At 35.9% G+C, this 19,138-nt stretch overlaps 2 protein-coding genes and 1 long non-coding RNA gene across 7 annotated transcripts in view; 1 reads left to right on the forward strand and 2 right to left on the reverse strand.

Moving 5' to 3' along the window:
• Positions 1-9,302, reverse strand: LOC145734944 (uncharacterized). 4 transcript variants are annotated; one of them, XR_014179559.1, is made up of 5 exons: positions 9,062-9,200; positions 8,768-8,991; positions 8,424-8,715; positions 4,888-7,174; positions 1-325 (listed from the first exon to the last, which is right to left on the reverse strand). It is a non-coding gene; the product is annotated as an uncharacterized LOC145734944 (long non-coding RNA). The 4 variants fall into 4 exon arrangements; XR_014179557.1 differs by having other exon boundaries at positions 4,888-8,715; XR_014179560.1 differs by lacking the exon at positions 8,768-8,991 and having other exon boundaries at positions 4,888-8,696; positions 9,161-9,302.
• LOC145734923 (uncharacterized) overlaps positions 5,126-19,138 on the forward strand; it is a 22,796-nt gene continuing 8,783 nt past the window's right edge. Inside the window, exon 1 of the mRNA XM_081988596.1 lies at positions 5,126-5,259. Coding sequence (XP_081844722.1) covers positions 5,145-5,259 — 115 coding nt within the window. The 5' untranslated portion in view covers positions 5,126-5,144. The remainder of the gene's footprint in view (positions 5,260-19,138) is intronic.
• Zip48C (Zinc/iron regulated transporter-related protein 48C) overlaps positions 11,376-19,138 on the reverse strand; it is a 35,858-nt gene continuing 28,095 nt past the window's right edge. For both annotated transcript variants that reach the window (XM_081988608.1, XM_081988609.1), the window contains exons 6-7: positions 14,612-14,770; positions 11,376-11,895 (exon numbers count right to left, since the gene is read on the reverse strand). In XM_081988608.1, the coding sequence (XP_081844734.1) occupies positions 11,817-11,895; positions 14,612-14,770 (238 nt within the window). In that variant the 3' untranslated portion in view covers positions 11,376-11,816. The remainder of the gene's footprint in view (positions 11,896-14,611; positions 14,771-19,138) is intronic.

Raw genomic sequence — 19,138 nt, forward strand, 5'->3', positions numbered from 1 at the left:
TTTAAAAAATTTAAAAGGCTGTATTTTGTGTACTGTGTGATTGCTTACACCTGAAAGCAATTTACCAACATATGGTTTTAAAGCACTATAATAAAAAAGTTAAATATTGGAGACTCTGCGATTAGTCTGGCAATGAGCAAATAGTGAAGTCAGTGTCTTGATTTGGAACTGGGAATATTTGTGGAGGCTGGACGGCGCCCCACTCCGGCAATATTGCGAATCCCGGAGATTGGAATTTCGGGGCCCCGGCATTAAAAAAGATTTAAGGCGCTTTAAAGTCGCCCCGAAAACCCGAAAATAAATCATCGGAGCGAGCGATGCCGACCTGAAAATAACAAAAAAAAAACTTCAAACAAGGTCAAAGTACTTTGATACATTTAAAAATTAAATGCCGCCGCGTAGGCAATTGTTTTTTTTTTTTGTAGCCGTGCGATAACGACGCTATTTCGAAACGGTATTGGTCTAGAAGGCTTATCAGTGTGCGCGACGTAAATACGGAAAAAAAAAGATAACCTAGTCAGCTGATAATGTGTGTATTAATAAGTGGATTTTTGGAGATTGAAATTTTATTTTAGGAATGTTTACCGTTTTATAGAGGAAAGTCCCTGACCTCAATGTCTTTTGACGTTCTGCGCATCAACTCTACAATAATCACCCGTATAATGTTCAAAAGTTCGTCATTTTGACGCCAGGTAAAGGAAACCCACAATTTTCTCTAATTAATGCACTTAAAATTTGTTCAATCAATATTAAAACCTGCAATTACTATTCATTTAAACAAATTACATTTCATAGGGGTAAAAGTGGTCGTTAAGAGGTTAGGACGCTGTTAGAGAAACTTTTCCAGTGGCGGCTCGTAACCATACAAATGTGTGTTTGTCCAGAACAAGTTCACTAAATTGTTTAAAGTCGAATTTTGTATGAAACCAATTCATCAAGTAACGGAAATCACCCTTAAGACTGGAACGAATAGCAAACCAAAATAAACCTTAATGAATGTTACATTTTGATCAAGTTTACACCAAACACACAATTTCTCTGCACTGTCTAATCTCTAAAATTCCACCGACAGCTAAAGATTACGCAGATCGTCTAGCAATAAAGACATTGCCAGACAAGTGAGGCAAATTAATATTCTCGAACTGTAATTTTGTACCAGACTAATCAGCGTCCATTTGTACGGGTCAACATTGTTGCCGGAGTAAACGGCATCTGTCTGACATTGACAGCAAAAGTTTTGAGCTATTTTAAAAGTATGCAGTAGTAACCTAGGCTACGTTGTGATTTGACTGTGACTTATTGCACTTGACCTGTCACAGTCAAATCTCAACTTAGCTAAGGTGGAATTAGGGTGTCCTTAAAAACGTCGGTGCAGTCCGCCATCAAACGTCACTATTTTACGCACACACAATAAATAGTCGTAAAAGTGTTGAGGTAAACCTAGTCAAACGCACAACTCCAGCGCGAGGATTTGTTGGTTGCCTAACTCGTCACACGTTTGGCAGAGTGAATATCTACGTTTACACCGTCAACTAATCAGTCCACTGGATTTTAATACTCAGTTGTCTGATATGTTGTCTCAATATCTCGGAAACGTCAGATTAGGTGAAATGTTATTTTGTAATATGCTCATTTAAATACAGTAGTTCTGATGATTTTTCTTTAGTGATTTTACCGGTAAAGTAAAGTAAAATTCAGTGTGACAGAAAAATTTACCAATTTTACCAATAAGTTCCAATTTGACCAGTAAATTTATGGGTCTAAGTGAAATTTGATTGATATATCATTTTCCTGTCATGTCATTAATTTTATTAAAGTCAGCCAAATGTTGACATTAGTGACAGATATCATGGGGTTTTTGTAGGGTAATTAGCTAGGCAGTCACGTGACCACTGTCAAAATAATTGAGATAAATCTCAGACACGTTTTGTATCGAATACTACAAGAAACGATTTCTAAACCCTGATTTTTGAAACTTTTGAGCACAATTTGACAGTCGGAGACAAAATTGCCTGTAAAACCCACTTGGAGTGAGATAATGACTGTTTTAAGAACATTTTTGGAATCCTCATTAAATTTCCTATCCAATAACATCAAAGAAGACTACAACATTTGGTACAGTCAGGGAGAAAAGCGGTGTCAAAGTTTGAACTACTAGAAACATAGTTTGACAGAACAGTCAGGGACAAAATTGGCAGTTAAACCCACTTGGAGTAAGAAAATGACTGTTTTAAGAACATTTTTGGAATTCTCATTAAATTTCCTATCCAATAACATGAAAGAAGACTACAACATTTGGTACAGTCAGGGAGAAAAGCAGTATCAAAGTTTGAACTGCCAGAAACACAGTTTTAAAAAACAGTCAGTGAAAAAACTGCCTGTAAAACCCACTTGGAGTGAGAAAATGACAGTTTTAAGCACATTTTTGAAATCCTCATTAAATTTCCTATTCAATAACCTGAAAAAACACCACAAGATTTGGTACAGTCAGGGAAAAAAGCGGTGTCAAAGTTTCACCTGCCAGAAACACAGTTTAAAAGGACAGTCAGGGACAAAATAGCCTGTAAAACCCACTTGGAGTGAGAAAATGACCGTATTAAGAACATTTTTGGAATCCTCATTAAATTTCCTATCCAATAACATGAAAGAAGACTACAACATTTGGTACAGTCAGGGAGAAAAGCAGTATCAAAGTTTGAACTGCCAGAAACACAGTTTTAAAAAACAGTCAGTGAAAAAACTGCCTGTAAAACCCACTTGGAGTGAGAAAATGACTGTATTAAGAACATTTTTGGAATCCTCATTAAATTTCCTATTCAATAACCTGAAAAAAAACCTACCACATTTGGTACAGTCAGGGAGAAAGCGGTGTCAAAGTTTGACCTGCCAGAAACACAGTTTAAAAGGACAGTCAGGTCAAAAACTGCCTATAAAACCCACTTGTAGTGAGAAAATGACTGTTTTAAGCACATTTTTGAAATCCTCATTAAATTTCCTATTCAATAACCTGAAAAGACACCACAAAATTTGGTACAGTCAGGGAGAAAAGCGGTGTCAAAATTTGACCTGCCAGAAATACAATATTTGTAATTTACTGGTAATTAACCGGTCAAATTTTTTTGATAAAGTAAAATACCCATTACTATTTGAAACAGTTAGAAACATTTTGCAAGGGATCACAAATGTTCCGAATTACCAACTAACTGAGAACGAGGTAAACGCGGTTATTGCTTGCAGAGCCATTATTTTTGATTTTAAGATGATTGACAGTGTCATGGGTGGTTTTTAGTAGAATTATTACATCTGATGATGATTTTAGTTTACATCCTACACTTATCTAGTCGTCCTGCCAATCCAAATTGATACACATCAAACAGACACGTTTTCAAATTAAAACTTTACATAACAAAGTGGTGTGTTTGCAAAATATATTAACTGCGTTTATGGTCAAACCGATTATTATTCAAAATGTTGGCAAGGTGAGTTGGCACTGTCTGGGTAACGGTGTTTCACTCTAATAGCTATAATATTTACATCAGGTTGCTTAAAAATTTAAACGTTTTCGATGTCAGCCGACTTCATTAATACATTCACAGAAACGCCCAGCAGGAAAAAAAAATGAAAGAAGTCTGTAAATCGAGACATTTAAATTTTAAATATCCTTTTGTAAATATAGCAAAAATCAAAGTAAAACAGGATGACGTAACAACGTAAAACGTTTTGAATGTGATTTTTGAGGGGAACTATTCGTGCTGGTTAAGGGTTCAACAAGCCAGAATACTCTCGCTTGATTGGCCATCCGTGGCCGCCGTCTGCTACCGAACACGCTTTCCTGACCCTTACCTGCAATCGTTGTGGTAATTCAAGTCTCTAATTAAGAAAAAACCGTAAGAGAACAGTCCCGTTTATCGAGAAGAAAATTGTTCGGATAGGAGATTGTTTAACAAAAATCTAGTCAAAATAATCCAAGTAAACTTTTGCTGGGAAGAACTTAAAAGAAATTTAAAGATTGTTCATGATTACTTTCAAAATCATTAATCTAATCAACTTTAACCTAACCTAAGTGAAAAAGCCATGTAGTCATAATAAAAAAATTAATTATTTTGACACCCCCTGTAGCTCTATAAATATGGTTTAACAGATCCATGCTTGTAAACAGAGTATTTATGTTAAAATCACCCAGTGAAATATCATGAAAACTTATTGAATTTTTCAGAAGTTTGTTAAGCCTAGTGCCATTTTCAAAATGATTTTTGAAGGTTATGGCATTTTTGATAGATTCTTGATAGTTTTACTGATTCTAAAGGTATCTGGCAACATTAAAACAATATTTCAAAATTTTTAAAGACTTCTGGAAATTTTAAATAATTCTTGTTTAGCCAACACATCAGCCAATATGACAAATTTACAACTCAAGGAGTTTATAAAGATTTCTCGTATTTTTGTACTTCTTTCCACTGTGGCAACATTGCAAACTTTGGACGTCATCCTAAATTTATTTGATTTTTTTTTACAAGTAAAGTATTTTTGTAAAACAACAAGACATTTGACAACAACAATGAAACTCAGACGATGACGTAACCACCATTTGTCCTGGTTTTGACTTATAATGACAATTTTAAAAGATTTCTGGAAAGTCTTTTTAAACAATTCTTATGTCCAGGCATTTTAAAATTCCTTCTTTCAGACATCTTTTATGGAGTTTCAAGGGGGAAAATTGTTTATTTTTTCCTATCATTGCTTTGACGTCATTTGTTGTTCTTTTCAAAGAATTTGAAATATATTTACAGCGGGAAAGTTTTTCAAGTAATTTCCATTTTGATGGTGACATTTTTTTGCTTCATTGAGGTTTAATAAGTAGTTTACTTCCTTTATTAGTTCACTTACCTTGATCAATTTTTTGGACATTTTTTGGAAATCCTGCTAGCAATTTGTACTAATTTGGCACCTTCTGTCATGTAAACGATTGCACTTTTCGTAACGGTGTGATTCCGAAAATGTTCGCGCACACTAATCGACTGTTTTTTTTTTCTGTTGTTCGTAACGACCAAAACGCCGACAAGGGGGCTTTAAATAAAAGCGGCTGGCCTGGCAATGCAAGCGTGCAACCAATGCGACTGGCAGCTCATTTAACCCATTGAAAAATGCACTCTCGTGTCGCCCTACTCTTTCTTTTCTTCGTTGCAGAAGAGAGGAAACAAACGGAACGACCGAAGAACTCGGGGGCCCCCATTCATATCGAATTTGACCGGCTTCTAGGTGAGAATAGCGCCTTTTTACCTGACTCTCAGTTCTCCCCTTCTGCGTCAATTAAGGTTATCTTATCGGATATGCCCGGGCAAAGGCCGAAATTCGGATTGTTTGCTTCTTTTTCCTTACTAAAGCAATTTCCGTTTATCTGCCACCAGGATTTGTTTACACTCGACGATCAATGAAACCGCAATGTCAAACAGTTTAAGTATTACCTTCACATATAGCAGAAATCAAACTAATTGACACGACGTCACAAGTTTAAGAACAAAACTTCAAAAAAACTAGAATAAAGTACGTCATGGTCTAAATTCGCTTCTTACCAATTTACACTCTAATAGGGTTTTCCGTAATACTAGACACATAATGTATACAAAAATAAACTTTATTAACCTAACAACATAATCTGATGCTTGAGCAAAATAACAAATCTGTGGCGCAATACTGAAATACCAAAATGCGAACCTTATTAATTAAAAAACCTAATTTGCCTTAAGATCAACTTAGGATGTAAACTGACTCATTTTGGCATCCAAAAGTCTGAAATTCCTGGCAGAAGTCAAACTTGTTCTAGTGTAGTTTCAAAGTTGTAATCAAGTTGACTTGATTTACATCACTCACATCTTGTCCGTCACAATGTGGTATTTGAGTGAAAAAAGTGAAAAAAAAAACATTTTTCTGTTTAAAGTCTTGTCCTTTTTATGGATCAACTGTCCTAATTGAATAACAGTGACGCAAATCAATGAGCAACTACACCATAACGGGAATGGCACAAGGTAGTTGGATTAATGCCTGTTCCCCAACTCTTGCTAAGTGAGGTTAATATGTTTTTAATTTGAGTGTAAGTTAATTAAAATTGCCTTAAAGACGAAATTTGCTTAAAACTAAACTACCTTCTCAAGGGATTTATCTTAACCATTGCGATTCAAGGTAGGCAAAAATGACCTTTAAGTACTTTATCATAATTTAGTGGTTTTATGGTCTTTTGACTAGAAGCTAACGAGGAAATTAGTTTTTTTCCGCAGGATGTTTTACTAAGCTAATAAATTAGACGTCAGTCAAGGCTTGGGAGAAAGGCCCGCGATAAAGCCGTTGGAATTGTTCACTTTAATGGGCTTTTACTCGAAAAGCCGCGTTTTTGCCCATCAGGAAGCTGTTGGTTGTAATGAGAATAATTTGAATCCCACCCATGTAACGGAAATTCAATAACAATTGAAAGAACCAATACCATGGAGATCTGAAGTGATCCAGGCTTGCTAGTATTATTAATGGGAGCAATTTAGTGGTTAAAGGGGGGGGGGGGGGGCAATAATTCAACATGGACGTCGGAAACAATCTTTCCGGTCGGTGTCCGGGCGCAAAAATTTAATAACAACGCGTCCGTGCGTGAATTTAGCAGGTATTTTCCTTGAGCCAATTAGACATGTTAATTGCTGAAAACGACGTCGGTAAAGGCAAAAAGGTGCTAAAGATTCAAGTCGAGCCTGGGGGCGAAATTCCTTAAAGGTGCAATTAATAGAGTTAGTTACACTTTTATTGTGTTTGCCGCCATAAATTAACGCTTAATCATAAGTCCAGTCAGCTGGTTCCACCACGAAGGGTGCATATTAAGGATCCTCCGACAAACTGCTTTTGCAGCAGGTGCTTAAAACTGTAAAGAAAACATTTTTGTGCTTAAGAATAATGAAAATGTCGTTATGGTTGAATTCGTCATAAACTAACACTAACAAGAAATGTCAACATAACCTAACTAATAAAAAAATGGCTGCAAAGTAATGTACAAGTTTGGCAATGCCATTCCAGTTACAATACAGTAGTAGCTCATTGATTTGCAAATGTCAGCTGCTAAGTCACTGTTATTCAGGTTGACAGTTGATCCATAGAATGGACAAGGTTTTGGAGTTGACAAACTATCTAACCTAACCTAAGGTGAAATAACCGAATTAGGGATTGTCAAAGTGGAAACTGTTAAATACAGATTTCAGTTCACCTTGTGTTTACTATCAAATCAATTTTGAAATTTTCAATATAAGCCTTATACAGCGTGGTCAAAAGAGAGTTTCAAAGGCTACAAATTGATATATTGAATCATCCAGTAACTGTCAAAATAACCGAGTTAGGAACTGTTAAAAATTCAGATTTCAGTGCAGTTCACTCTATCTTTTTTATTAAATAACTCGATTTTGAAATTTTTACTTTAGACATTATGCAGGGTGGTCAAAATATGGTTTCAAAGGCTACAAATTCATTTATTGAATCACTCTTTAGAAAATCTTTAAACTGTAATACTGGATAAAATGGTCCTTCGTTTCGTTGTAAGTTTGACTGCTAAAGGGCTCCAAAGTTTACCAAAAAGTTTCCTTGATTTTCACTACCCTAACTTTTATTAGGGTCTTTTGGGGACGTTGGGCAGGTACGGTTCTGATATTTAGTATAACCCTAGTAAAAATCATTAAGGTGGATTTTGGCTTGCTTTAACCGGCCAAAGACAACCTCATTGGAATAGTAGAGTAGCAGTGTTTCAAACAAATTTGAGCTTTACGAAACTGGAATGGTTGGTTAGGTTAGGTTGCATATAGAAAGTAGTTGACAAAATTAGTTTTACACCCTGTATAGTTTCTACAGACAAGCATCAGAATACTTATTTGAATGAAACAAGCTTATAATTGAACAAAGTGGCCTATTACAGAATAGTTTGGAACTTGAAGATGGAGAGACAATAGCGAGTGCGTTTTAAAAGAAAACTCATCCATTCCTGGGTTCATTAATCAGAAGTGTCAATTGCCACTCGAACAGTCATTAGTTTAGTGTGTGGCGCCGTTCGAAGAAATTTTAAACGGTGGTCTTATTGAATTTAAAACGGGAAAAAACGCCCGAGGAATTTTTATGCGAAACAACCGAAAATTAAGGGAAACACGCACACGATTTTCGTGTATGTAGAAGCGAAACAATAGGACGATGTTGATGACCCATTATGTGGTCGTGTTTACTTGGCCATACAAATTAGTGGGGCTTTTAAAATGTTAGACATGTCAGTATCAATCAATTTAGAAGGTTATTATGCGCTCTATTAACCTGTAATAACTTAATTTAGAGCATTAATATCAATTGTAAGCTTCTCCCTTTGTAGCTCTTTCAATCGATGTTGCCAAACCTACAAGTTGGTGTGACACCTTTGTGAATTATGTCACATCAACTTAGGCAGAGCAATACAAATTAGATGAGCTAGTTTGACACGAGTAGGTCACGTGTTTTAGTTGTTTGAAATAACCCGAAAAAAATACGGGACGTTGGTTCGTATGGCTCCCCCCAGTATCGTCTTCGTCTATTTCGGAACGGGCGCATACTTGAAATTTTATTACAGCATCGAGACTTGCCGGTCGGCATTTCCCGTCTGCGACGCTCCTATTTTCGGCGCTGGCCGTCGCGGCGCCTCCTGTGCTCCCCTGCGAACATACTTCCGGTCTGAAAAAAGCTGTCATTATAAAATTTCCTGATGCCACTCCAGTTCATGTACTTGCTCATTGTTTAACAACTGTCACTGTCACTGAGTTTGGACTCTTGATTAGCAATCGTTACACAATTTTCTTCTGAGTGCACTGACATAAATCGATTACTGATCGAAAAAGGATTACTTAAACGTCATTTGGTCCATCGAGTTTAAAATCCGATTAGTCGATTGCTAATCGATTTGTTCTTATGAATCTGGCCAATACTAAATGCGTTCTTTGACGAGAATACCTTACCAGTATAATATAAAAAAATAATAGTTAGGTTAGTAAACTTTTAATGCAAACACAAAACAATCAACCTGATTTTGTTAAGTACGATTTGCAATCGAGCAAGTGCAACAATACAGAATTCCCCTCTTGGACAACGTTATGCAATAGGTTATTATTATTATTTATACCTGTTTTAAAACGAAACAAGTGCCTAACGGAGCGGGTAGAGAAAAAAAGCCACCCGACATGGATAATTGTTTATATTATACATGACTTTTCCGCGATTTATTACTTAATTTAAGGCGCATTCCGAATCGAGCTGCAACGTTCAGTTATTACGAACGACTACGGCGAAAACAATGTAATAATAACACATTTGTAATTTCAGCCTTGAAAGTAATTGTGCGCTGTTATTACATGAGAGGTGTACGGGTCGTTGCCGAACTAATGAATGAATGTTGCTGCGCAGGTTGTTTATTAACACAGCAGGGTTTTAAGCGGGTCTCACGCAGCGACAAATCTTAATTGGAAATTTTGCGAACGTTCGGAGGGTGTCACGTCCAGTACAGGAAACGTCACATAAGAGACAAGTGACAGTAGGAGGAGAAGCGTGATATGACATTTGACATATGACAGCCAGTTGACAATCTGAGTCTGTCCAAGTTAAACAGTTTGACTGTTTTGTGTCATTGAAAAACGAGTTTCACTGAACCTGCAGTAAGATAAAAAAATGAAGATCTAGCAGAACAGAAAGAATAAAATGCACGCGAATTCCGTCACGTTCAGGCCGCGTCGAAATCGCTTTTATTTTGTCTTGGCCGAAAACATGATATCATCTATTGTTTACCCGGAGACAAGTTCAAAGAAAAGGTAGGGCTGACGTTTGAGGTATGTAGGCCGCTGACCCACAAGATATTTTATTACGGGCCGACTTTGTGGAAGTACGTTTATTTTTAGTTTACTCACCCGTACAGTGGCGTCACTGCTACTCTTATATCACCCGACTTCCTTTGACGTACCCGTTAGTATATCAAACGCTAAGGTATGCCGAGAAATGCTTAATTTAGTCAAAAAGACAAAAAGTGTTCAATAAAAACAAGAGTGGAAAAAGTCCTGTATCCTGTTAAAACGCTCGGTCAACAATTCTCACAAAGTCGTCGTACTTCTTAAATTATTTAATTGCAGCGCCACCTATAGGACGAGTTAGAAATTCAAAACGAAACTTCCTGTCCTGAAGATGATGAAGTGGTTAGTTTCTGCCAAAGATAAACTGTTCTCATCTGCAATCAAAATTACTAAATTGTATGTTTCTCATATTTACAATTTTCTTCCAAAAACTTATACTTGAAATAAGAGAGGTTAGGATAAATTGTTAATAGACAACATTCTGGAAATGTATTAAATTCTCTCTTATTAAAGTCTAATAATACAATCACAAGTGTCCTAAAATCAATAATTCCTAAGTTTATTATTAGCCTTAGCAACTAAGAAATTAGTCTTCAGTGTCTTAAAACGAGCACGGTAATCGTTCAAAAACAGACAGGTGGTTGAAAAATGTGTGATTAATATGCACTTTCGATGCGGATTATCAAGCTACGTGCCATTTTGCCAACATAGTGCCGCCTAGCAACAAGTCTGAATTTATATGGTTAAAACCAAGTTTGTTTAATTGTGTACGTAGAAATAGGGTTAGAACCATAGCTATGCTGCTGATGAAAGTAAACTGGCTTGACGTCACGTCGTTTAGTTTGATTTTCCGTATATGAGATTGAAACACTAAAAATAGCAAGATCCAGCTGCATAATTTCGCATGCAACGGAATTCGCTTCATTCATGGCAACAAACAATAATCAATGCCGTCCAGTTTATTAAAATTATGAATGAAAGCGCGCCGTGAAGGGGATTACGCAATTTGTACGATTCGTAAAAATGACGGTCGTGTTAATTGATCAATGTTTTTCTTGATTTCTTTGTCTTTTCCGTTTTACAGTGGAAAATCCGTTGTAACTTGAATTAGTCATGCGGGATAAAAGTCAATCAGAATTGTTTAACAAAAATCGGTGAATCAGAATTTACTCTTAGTGACGTGTCAATAATAAGAGAAACTTGATCTTTAAAGAGATTCTGTAATAATGTTATTGTTACTATTGTCATTCTAGTAATTTAATTTTTTGTATACTATAAATGGGAGCCATACAAATAGTGATGTTTTATACACGTTTACAATGTATTTTGGAAAAAGTTGGATTTTATTGTTAAACAATTTTTTTGGGGTCATATTTTTTTTTTACTGCCTAGAATAGTAGTTAATGAACCAATTTATGATTCTAAGCAATTGAAGGATACTTACTTGATTGCTGATTTAGGGTTTTTTACACGTAGTGAGGAAATTAAACAACAACATAGCTAGAAATTATCAATTTTCTCATTTATTAAACCTTAACAGGTTAAGAATATCACAGCAGTAGTTGCTTTACAATTGGCTGATAACGTCTTAAACTTATAAAAAAATTGTTTTTTTTTAAGTCAAGTACAACATCAACAAAACCTGCTTTAGAGCAGGCAAATGAACTTTTTTAAAATTACAACTACTAAACTGTTTAAGGCCACTGAAATGGGGAAATGTAGACCAATTAACCGTATTGACAAATAATATTAATTGCACAAAACCACTAGACAACTTTTTAACCTAAATCATATTCGAATACCCCTAATATCATTTAGGCAGGCTCTGCCTTGGGACAATCACAACGGGATTATACGATGAGTATTCCTTGAGGAATCACAGTCAGGGACGAACACAAAATATTTTAAGTTAAATTTTAGCTAAATTGTCTGGTTTGCTTAGCCTAAGCCCACATCCAGGGTCATCATGACTAGGAATCCAATGACAGCGCCCCAAGTAGCTAGTTTTCCATTTTCGCTGCAACAAAGAAAAACAATTTTTTTTGATCATGCTAGTTTTGTTTGATTTGGAGTATATGTCCTAGTTAGAGTAATTGCGTAACGTTTTGGGCGTTGGGAGAGAATGAAATAATGCGGTTCGGCAGAACAAAGAATGTCGCCACAAGAGTTCGAAACCGATGGGGACTAATAAATAAATACGCGAGGCTCCGCCATGATGTCATTGCAGAAATAGTATTAGGTTCATAAATACGGTTTAATTATTGCGACTGTCATTCGTTGAGTGTTTAACGAATGTGGCAATAACCCTTGACGACATTTTTCATTTAGACGATTATTACTACGCAACATATAAGACGATTATTATTATGGGTTCAGTTTGACTTAAAATGTGCTCATTTCTGACAGAACTGACGTATTATGGTGAGTGAGAAGAAGTTGCCTTTATCTGGTCTCACTTACTAATTAGCATCAACGTAAAATTGGCATATTTCTGGTGGATAACGAGTCCTTATTACCCACTTTACTAGTAGTAAAAAGAGCTGAATGAGTGGTGGTCGGAAAGAATTTGACCTCAACTGCATCTTTCCGTTCACATTCTAAAATACCGATCGCTCAGATGTGTTTGTCTCCCACTTTACACTTACGCAATTTACTAGGAATCTCGTAACCAGAATTAACGGCCACATCTCTACTCACACCGGCCAGTTTCTAAGAGGATCTAAACCCACTATTTGTTTATGCCTCTTCGTTTCTTCAGCACGTGTTAAACAATATTGGGTGGTCCGTTTTGGCACTGTCCGAGTAAACACGACGGAAACGGAACTAGTTTTCTACGAGACAAGTGCAGAAAATTCAGCTTTTTTGCACGCAGCATTAAAATAGTTATACGAAAAAATTAAACTACATTTGGATAACGTCGTAGACGATACAAACTTGATTTTAAAAAATATAGAAATTAATTTGGCAATATAAGGTCTGTTCGTAGAAAGAATCTCCAATTAGTAATCAGAGAAATAGATGCATCCATTGGCCAGAAGTTAGAAAACGTCATAGTCACGTGAGCATTCAACCAATGAAACTTGACATTTACTGTTTCTGAGTTTATGTCAAATTTTGTTTATCTTTCTTGTGATAATTGTCGTTGTTAAGAATATAGTGCCTGTTAGCAATGACGTTTAAATCCACGATTGAAACATGATTGATTTGTCACGTGACTGCACGGATTAATAATCACCTCTTCGTTTGATTTTTCGTATACATGTTTCCAGCTTGTTTATGGTATTATCATGAGGAGTTACAACCATCATTATGCACGCTTGTCGAAGAAATCACACTATTTTGCCACAAATGCCATTACTCATTCAATGAAACATGAATTCAGCTTCCCATGAGAATAACGTATCCGGAAGCTGAATTATAAAAATAAAAATTGTTTACCGCAATGAGATGATTCACTGTACAACGATGCGTTGACAGGCTTAAAATAACTTAATTGCAAAACGACAAAGCCGATTATTAACAACAATATAATGTGCAATAGACGAGCCGCCATCTTGGCTCTCTGTGCAAATACAATGACCAAAACACCGAATATCCATTCGGGCCAAATATTGAAGGAGACACCGGGCGCATTCCTTGTGGAAACTTAAATGACAACAAGAAAACAAATATTTGGCCACAACTGAGACATTCCATCGTGGGCTTTGTCTTTTAAACCGTATAAACGAGAATGTTCTTAAAAACGTTTCGTAATCTGTTTGGATAGTAAAAAGTACCGTCGGATGCATATCTTGCGTAGTTGACAGACTCTGTTTTATGGTTTGTTATTGTCGATAAACGCCAATGGCGTACCTGCTTTTACAAAATATCCAATTTGAAGCATTCAAAACACTTTGGAGCTAATTTACAACGTTTCAATAGCTTTATTTTTTTCTTCATTCTGAACTGTGCTGTTGTTTACCTATTTATTTCATACAAATCATTAAACAACAGCTTGCATTACTTAAAACACAAAATTTCGTAAAAAAAACCATTATGGTTGTAATTAGCTTGATACAACAATTTCAGAAACAAATTTGTGGATATTAGTGTCCTATTTTGTTTACTGCAATTTTTAATGCTTCCCAAAGCGTCTTACAAGCTAATTTGAACCATAATTACATTTTTTCCAACAACTGAAACGAATACCTTTGGCAGTCCATCAATCACATTCCTAGCTGCGTGTAATTCGTATTAAAGTACAAAATTGTTATCTGGCCTGTGCAGGCCCGTATTATAGTGTGCCTGATGGCGGTTATGAATGAAGGAATTTAAGACTTAAAATTGTCGTAGTAGTCGTTATCTACGGGTCTCTTTCAGTTAGTTGAACTCTAGTTCTAGTCCATTCAGGAAACTGTACAAACGAGAAGCTCGCCGGATATCTTGAGAGTACGCAGTGGTACGATACTTTCAAATTATCCGGCCCAAATATTGAGTCGCTCCTAGACTGAGTGTACCAGAATTTGGCCGGTTCTAAGCAAGGTTTCAGTCCTGTGTGCCCCGTGTCTTGTTTGTTTCATTCTTTAAGACTTGTCGACCGATAACGAGACGACGGGAAGATTTTGAAATTACTTAGAAGGAATGCATTAATATAACGTAAACAAACAATAACAGTTAAATACATTATGACAGGAGGCTTTTGGGCGATACACCAGGCTTGTTCTCGTAATTATCGTTATTATGGTTGGTATTACCTGGTGTTAGCTTCGGGGATGATATCGTCCATTACCACGTAAATCATGGCGCCGGCAGCAAAGGAAAGTGCGTAAGGTAATGCAGGTTCAGCAAAACTCACAGCAATCGCCCCAAGAACACCAAAAATTGGTTCTACCATACCACTTAGTTGGCCATACCTAAATAAAAACAGTCAAATTAAGTCATATCCTGTCATAAGACAGTGGCAGTTGTCAAAACTCAAGTCTGTACATTATAGATTGACACAACACAATCACAGCATAAGCGTAGCTTCTTAAAATGTAAATTTATAGATTTCTTTGGTATAAAGCACATTCTTGTATAGAAATGACAGATGTTAAGGCTTTTTGTTATTTTCTAAATCTCTAATCTCTAAGTGGAGTGTGGTGAACATTTGAATATAGTCAACAAAGAAGGATTCTTCCTTACCATACAAATAACTCATTTTGATTGGTTAGACACAAGTGTATAGCACAACACAAAATTGAAACTTTTGGCCAACTCTTGTGTTATGCTGAGCATTCTTGTGGTGTGCTTGTACAAATTGACTTGTGTATGTCTCATGTTTTAAGTTTATATCCTATGCTTCTGCTTGTGTTACTCTATAAATCCAGCTTTGCCATGATTACCTTTATCTGGTACACCCTGTATAGTTGAGTGACAACGGGAGTAATTAGGTTTTGCAACTGCTTTGTTGGTATACAAAAGTTAATGAGGTTGAAGCGGTTGAGTGACTTTAATCGGCACTCATAACTGTTCAAACGGACGGTAATTAATCAGAAATTGTTTTGATCGACATTATTCTGCATGAATATTCCTTTTTTTTTCACTTGAACACCTGAAATTTTTGGAGTTTTCCTTGTTCTAATGAATCCGAGTTTGTAGAGTAAATTAGTGCGGGAAATTAGCGAGCGTAATTGACGGATAACAAGCGATTCGGATTAGCATTAAGGGCATTGTGAAACGATGTTTAAATAATAATTAAAATTTAATTGAGTCGAACGCCAGTTGCTTTATTAAGTCCGGACATCCCGTTAAGTTGACGGGGTACTTAGGGCTTTACGTTACCAGAAAAATCAAAAGAATTTCAACATTAACGAGCCAAACAACGGTTTACTAAGAATAAATTGCCGACGAGTAGGCATTTTTAAATTCCATCCGCATTACACGTTTCTAGGCTTGCTACGGCATACATTTTTCATCCTATTTATTTGATATTCTAATAGATTTATGCGGTAACAATAATTATTACTAATCATGCACCTGCTCACGACCCTGCAAGGCCGTTTCACTCGCCTTTCGACGGTTACGTCAGATCCGTTGCGGCCGTAAAACCGCGCTGGTCGTAAAAAAAAACTTTTTTTCAACCACCCAACCGGATTTTTTTTACCACTGTACAGAACGAGAACAATATCCTGACCTATGGTTTTTTTTTAGCAGAAAAAACGAAATCAAAAGAAAAGTTCACTGCCCTCTAGTTGCATTTAATGCAACCGAATTTTGCACAATTTCATACCAAAGTAATTTGGTTTTTATGAGCAAATCCTGACAGATGATTTCAACATGTTAAAATATTTGAAAAAGTGTAAAACTAGTATGCATTTTTAATGGACGATAAAGAATGCAAAATCGTTCATTAATGAATTCCAATAATCGATGATTTTGTGACCATATACGCTCATAGTATAGTTCTATCTTTTTTATTTTGTATTAAACAGATAGAAATAGACGCAAATTGATTATCACCTGTTTAGTTCACATCCACCATTACCGACAAAATTAACTGTCACTGTCACTTTTCAAAGGTATCTGTGATTTCGGTTTGTGGTATCGCGTATACAAGGGCTGCATCACCGCCCTCTATACTAGAAAGCTTAAAATGTCACTTTTAATGGGGGCGTTAGCGGTTTTCGTTTTATACACAAACCTATGCAAATGCAGTAAAAAAATGTTTTTTTTTATTGTTTCGTGTAGTTAATCGCAAGTTGTGAGTGAAAAATCAAAAAAAGGTTCATTCCTGATCCAGATATGTATGGATAGAGCTTTTTTTATACACAATCAAGTCCAGCCTAAACAAATTGGTGAGGACATTTGTTCTGGAAAGTACAACACACAACAAACTAGTTTAAACACTGTTCAGTGTAAGAAAATCTGTAAATCCTTGAAACTAGGTAAGCAAAACTGGTAAATGGTTCTTATGTTATTATCAAAAACACTCATTCAAAATTATTTTTCTTGTTCTCACAATGAAGGATGCTTTAAAATGTAACTCACATACCTATGTTTTGATTTGAAACCGTAAAAATTCATCTAAGCCTCAAAAAACTCAATTTCCACAATACAAACAAACGCAAACTGTCACCACTATTTCCGCCATATTGGAATTTCTGACAAGCACCTTCTAGGCTTTCTAGTATAGTAGGCGGTGGCTGCATTTGTTTTCAATCTCCATGAAGCAAGCAAAGCGTATTCGAAGTCACGATGACGTAATTTAGCAAAATCATAGTTTGACCTACTGTCAAATTACGTCATTGTGACGTCAAAAACGCTCTGCTCACTCCACGGAGCGTGAAAACGAATGCGGCCAAGGTGTCCGGATTTATAGTGTTTTGACAGGAAATCCCCATTTTTCGGCTAGATAGAAAAAAACTAGTATACATGTCTAGAAGTCGATTTTTTGAAAAAGGATTAATGGCAAAAACCGTATTTCGATATCATGTCAGTTCGCGGCGCTAGAGGGCGCTTCTCAAATTTTGGAATCAGCTGTCAAAAGTGACGTTTATTTAATTCTTGTTTCTATGACAACACTTGAATGTATACAATTACTGCGTTTTTTTTCTGTCAAAACACATTAAATCCGGACACCCTGTACAACTGATAATTAGTTTTTTTTAAACTTTATAGAATTGTTGACTATAAACATTTTATTATACACTACAATCCACAGAAAAATTTTGTAATCAACTCTTATATTAATGAGGGATTAATAACCGAAATGGTTTATTGAAAAATATAGTATGATTTAAAAAACATTCATTAATACACTTGTTGATTAAATAACTATTATTACAACTTCCTTTCAATATTTTTTTAGGTTGCTGTCCTTTTTCATCACATTAATGCTAACTCCACTTGTGCAGTAGTTACAACAGTTGTTCGTAGTTTGTGATTGGTCAAAAAAGCAGCGTTTAGCTTGGTGCTTTTTTTGGACCAATCACAAGCTACACCCTTCACTGAAATCAATTAGTAACAGAACGCCTAAGAAACTATTCCCAATTCCCAAACTATTACCAAAATTTGAGTTCAGTATTGATTTATCTGAAGTAACCCAGTTTTTTTCGGAACAAATCGAATAATGTTTATACAAAGACCGTAGAATATAATCGAACAACAATCGAATTATCAGGTGTCGGAATGCGAAACATTTAAGCAGTAAAAGTAGGAATGGCAAGGCGCAACAAGGAACTATCGATTCGACGAAATGTCAGGAATGTTAACTGGAAAGTTATTTCTTTAATTATGATAGAATGCTGCTACCTTTAGGCATAGATCGATAATCCGTGCGTTTTAACAGTTTACAGGCCGGTTTTTGCCTGGCACGTCGTTATCTTTGGAGCCTGCATCATATTGTCCTAAACTAGATAGTCAACGCGGACGGCAAAAAAACTGGCCTCAACAAAAAAAATGACACTCGTTATCGACATTCTTCCGATGCGGATGGTTGGATTCATTTGGAATCGTCTCGGTGTATGTCGTTTAATTTTTAAATCGAAATGAACCAATTAAAACCTGCGACTTTTGATAGAAACAAACAAAACGTGTGTTATCGCAACAGGCTCGTTGATAAAAGCGATAACTTCCAATGCGACCTAAAATTCCTAGGTCAATGCCTTTTTCTCAGGGCCGTAAGAAAGCTTTTCACCCACAATATATTAACACAACTTCTCCATTTATAGCGGAAAAGCGCGCTCAAATTTCGGTCCAACTTTAGAACGTTCCAGTTAACTTTATCCTTTTCAAACCTAGCCAAACTATTCAAGACAATAAAGAATCCCATACGGATCTGGCCGCTTGGTTTTACAGTAAATACACTCGTCCCATTTAAAATTGTAATGTTCTCGGGCATTTAAACTTATCAATGATTTATGAATGAATCGATAAGTCCACCAGTCAACAACGTAACCATAACTGACTTACACAGGCCTAAGCGGCGTCAATTTTTCATTTAATTCATATCAATATCGATTAATTCAATTTGTATTATTCTCCAGTTACATCACTCATTTATGTATGACACTTCAGGTAATCAACCTGTTGTTGGTGAAAAAATATTTTCTGTCAAAAAAACGATCGATTTACCAATGCATTTCTTAGTGTAATTTCACTTTATAAAAGAAAATGTTAAATCTTGTATATGAAAAATAAACAATATAATTATTAATCTAGTTTGTAGGTTGTTGAATTAGATATGGTCAATAATATTCAATAACCGTATCCTAGTTTTTTTCTAGTAACAAGCCTAGTAA

This window comes from Ips typographus, linkage group LG10 (genome assembly GCF_016097725.1).
Source record: "Ips typographus isolate SLU linkage group LG10, UJ_Ityp_2.0, whole genome shotgun sequence".
NCBI classification, from domain to species: domain Eukaryota; kingdom Metazoa; phylum Arthropoda; class Insecta; order Coleoptera; family Curculionidae; genus Ips; species Ips typographus.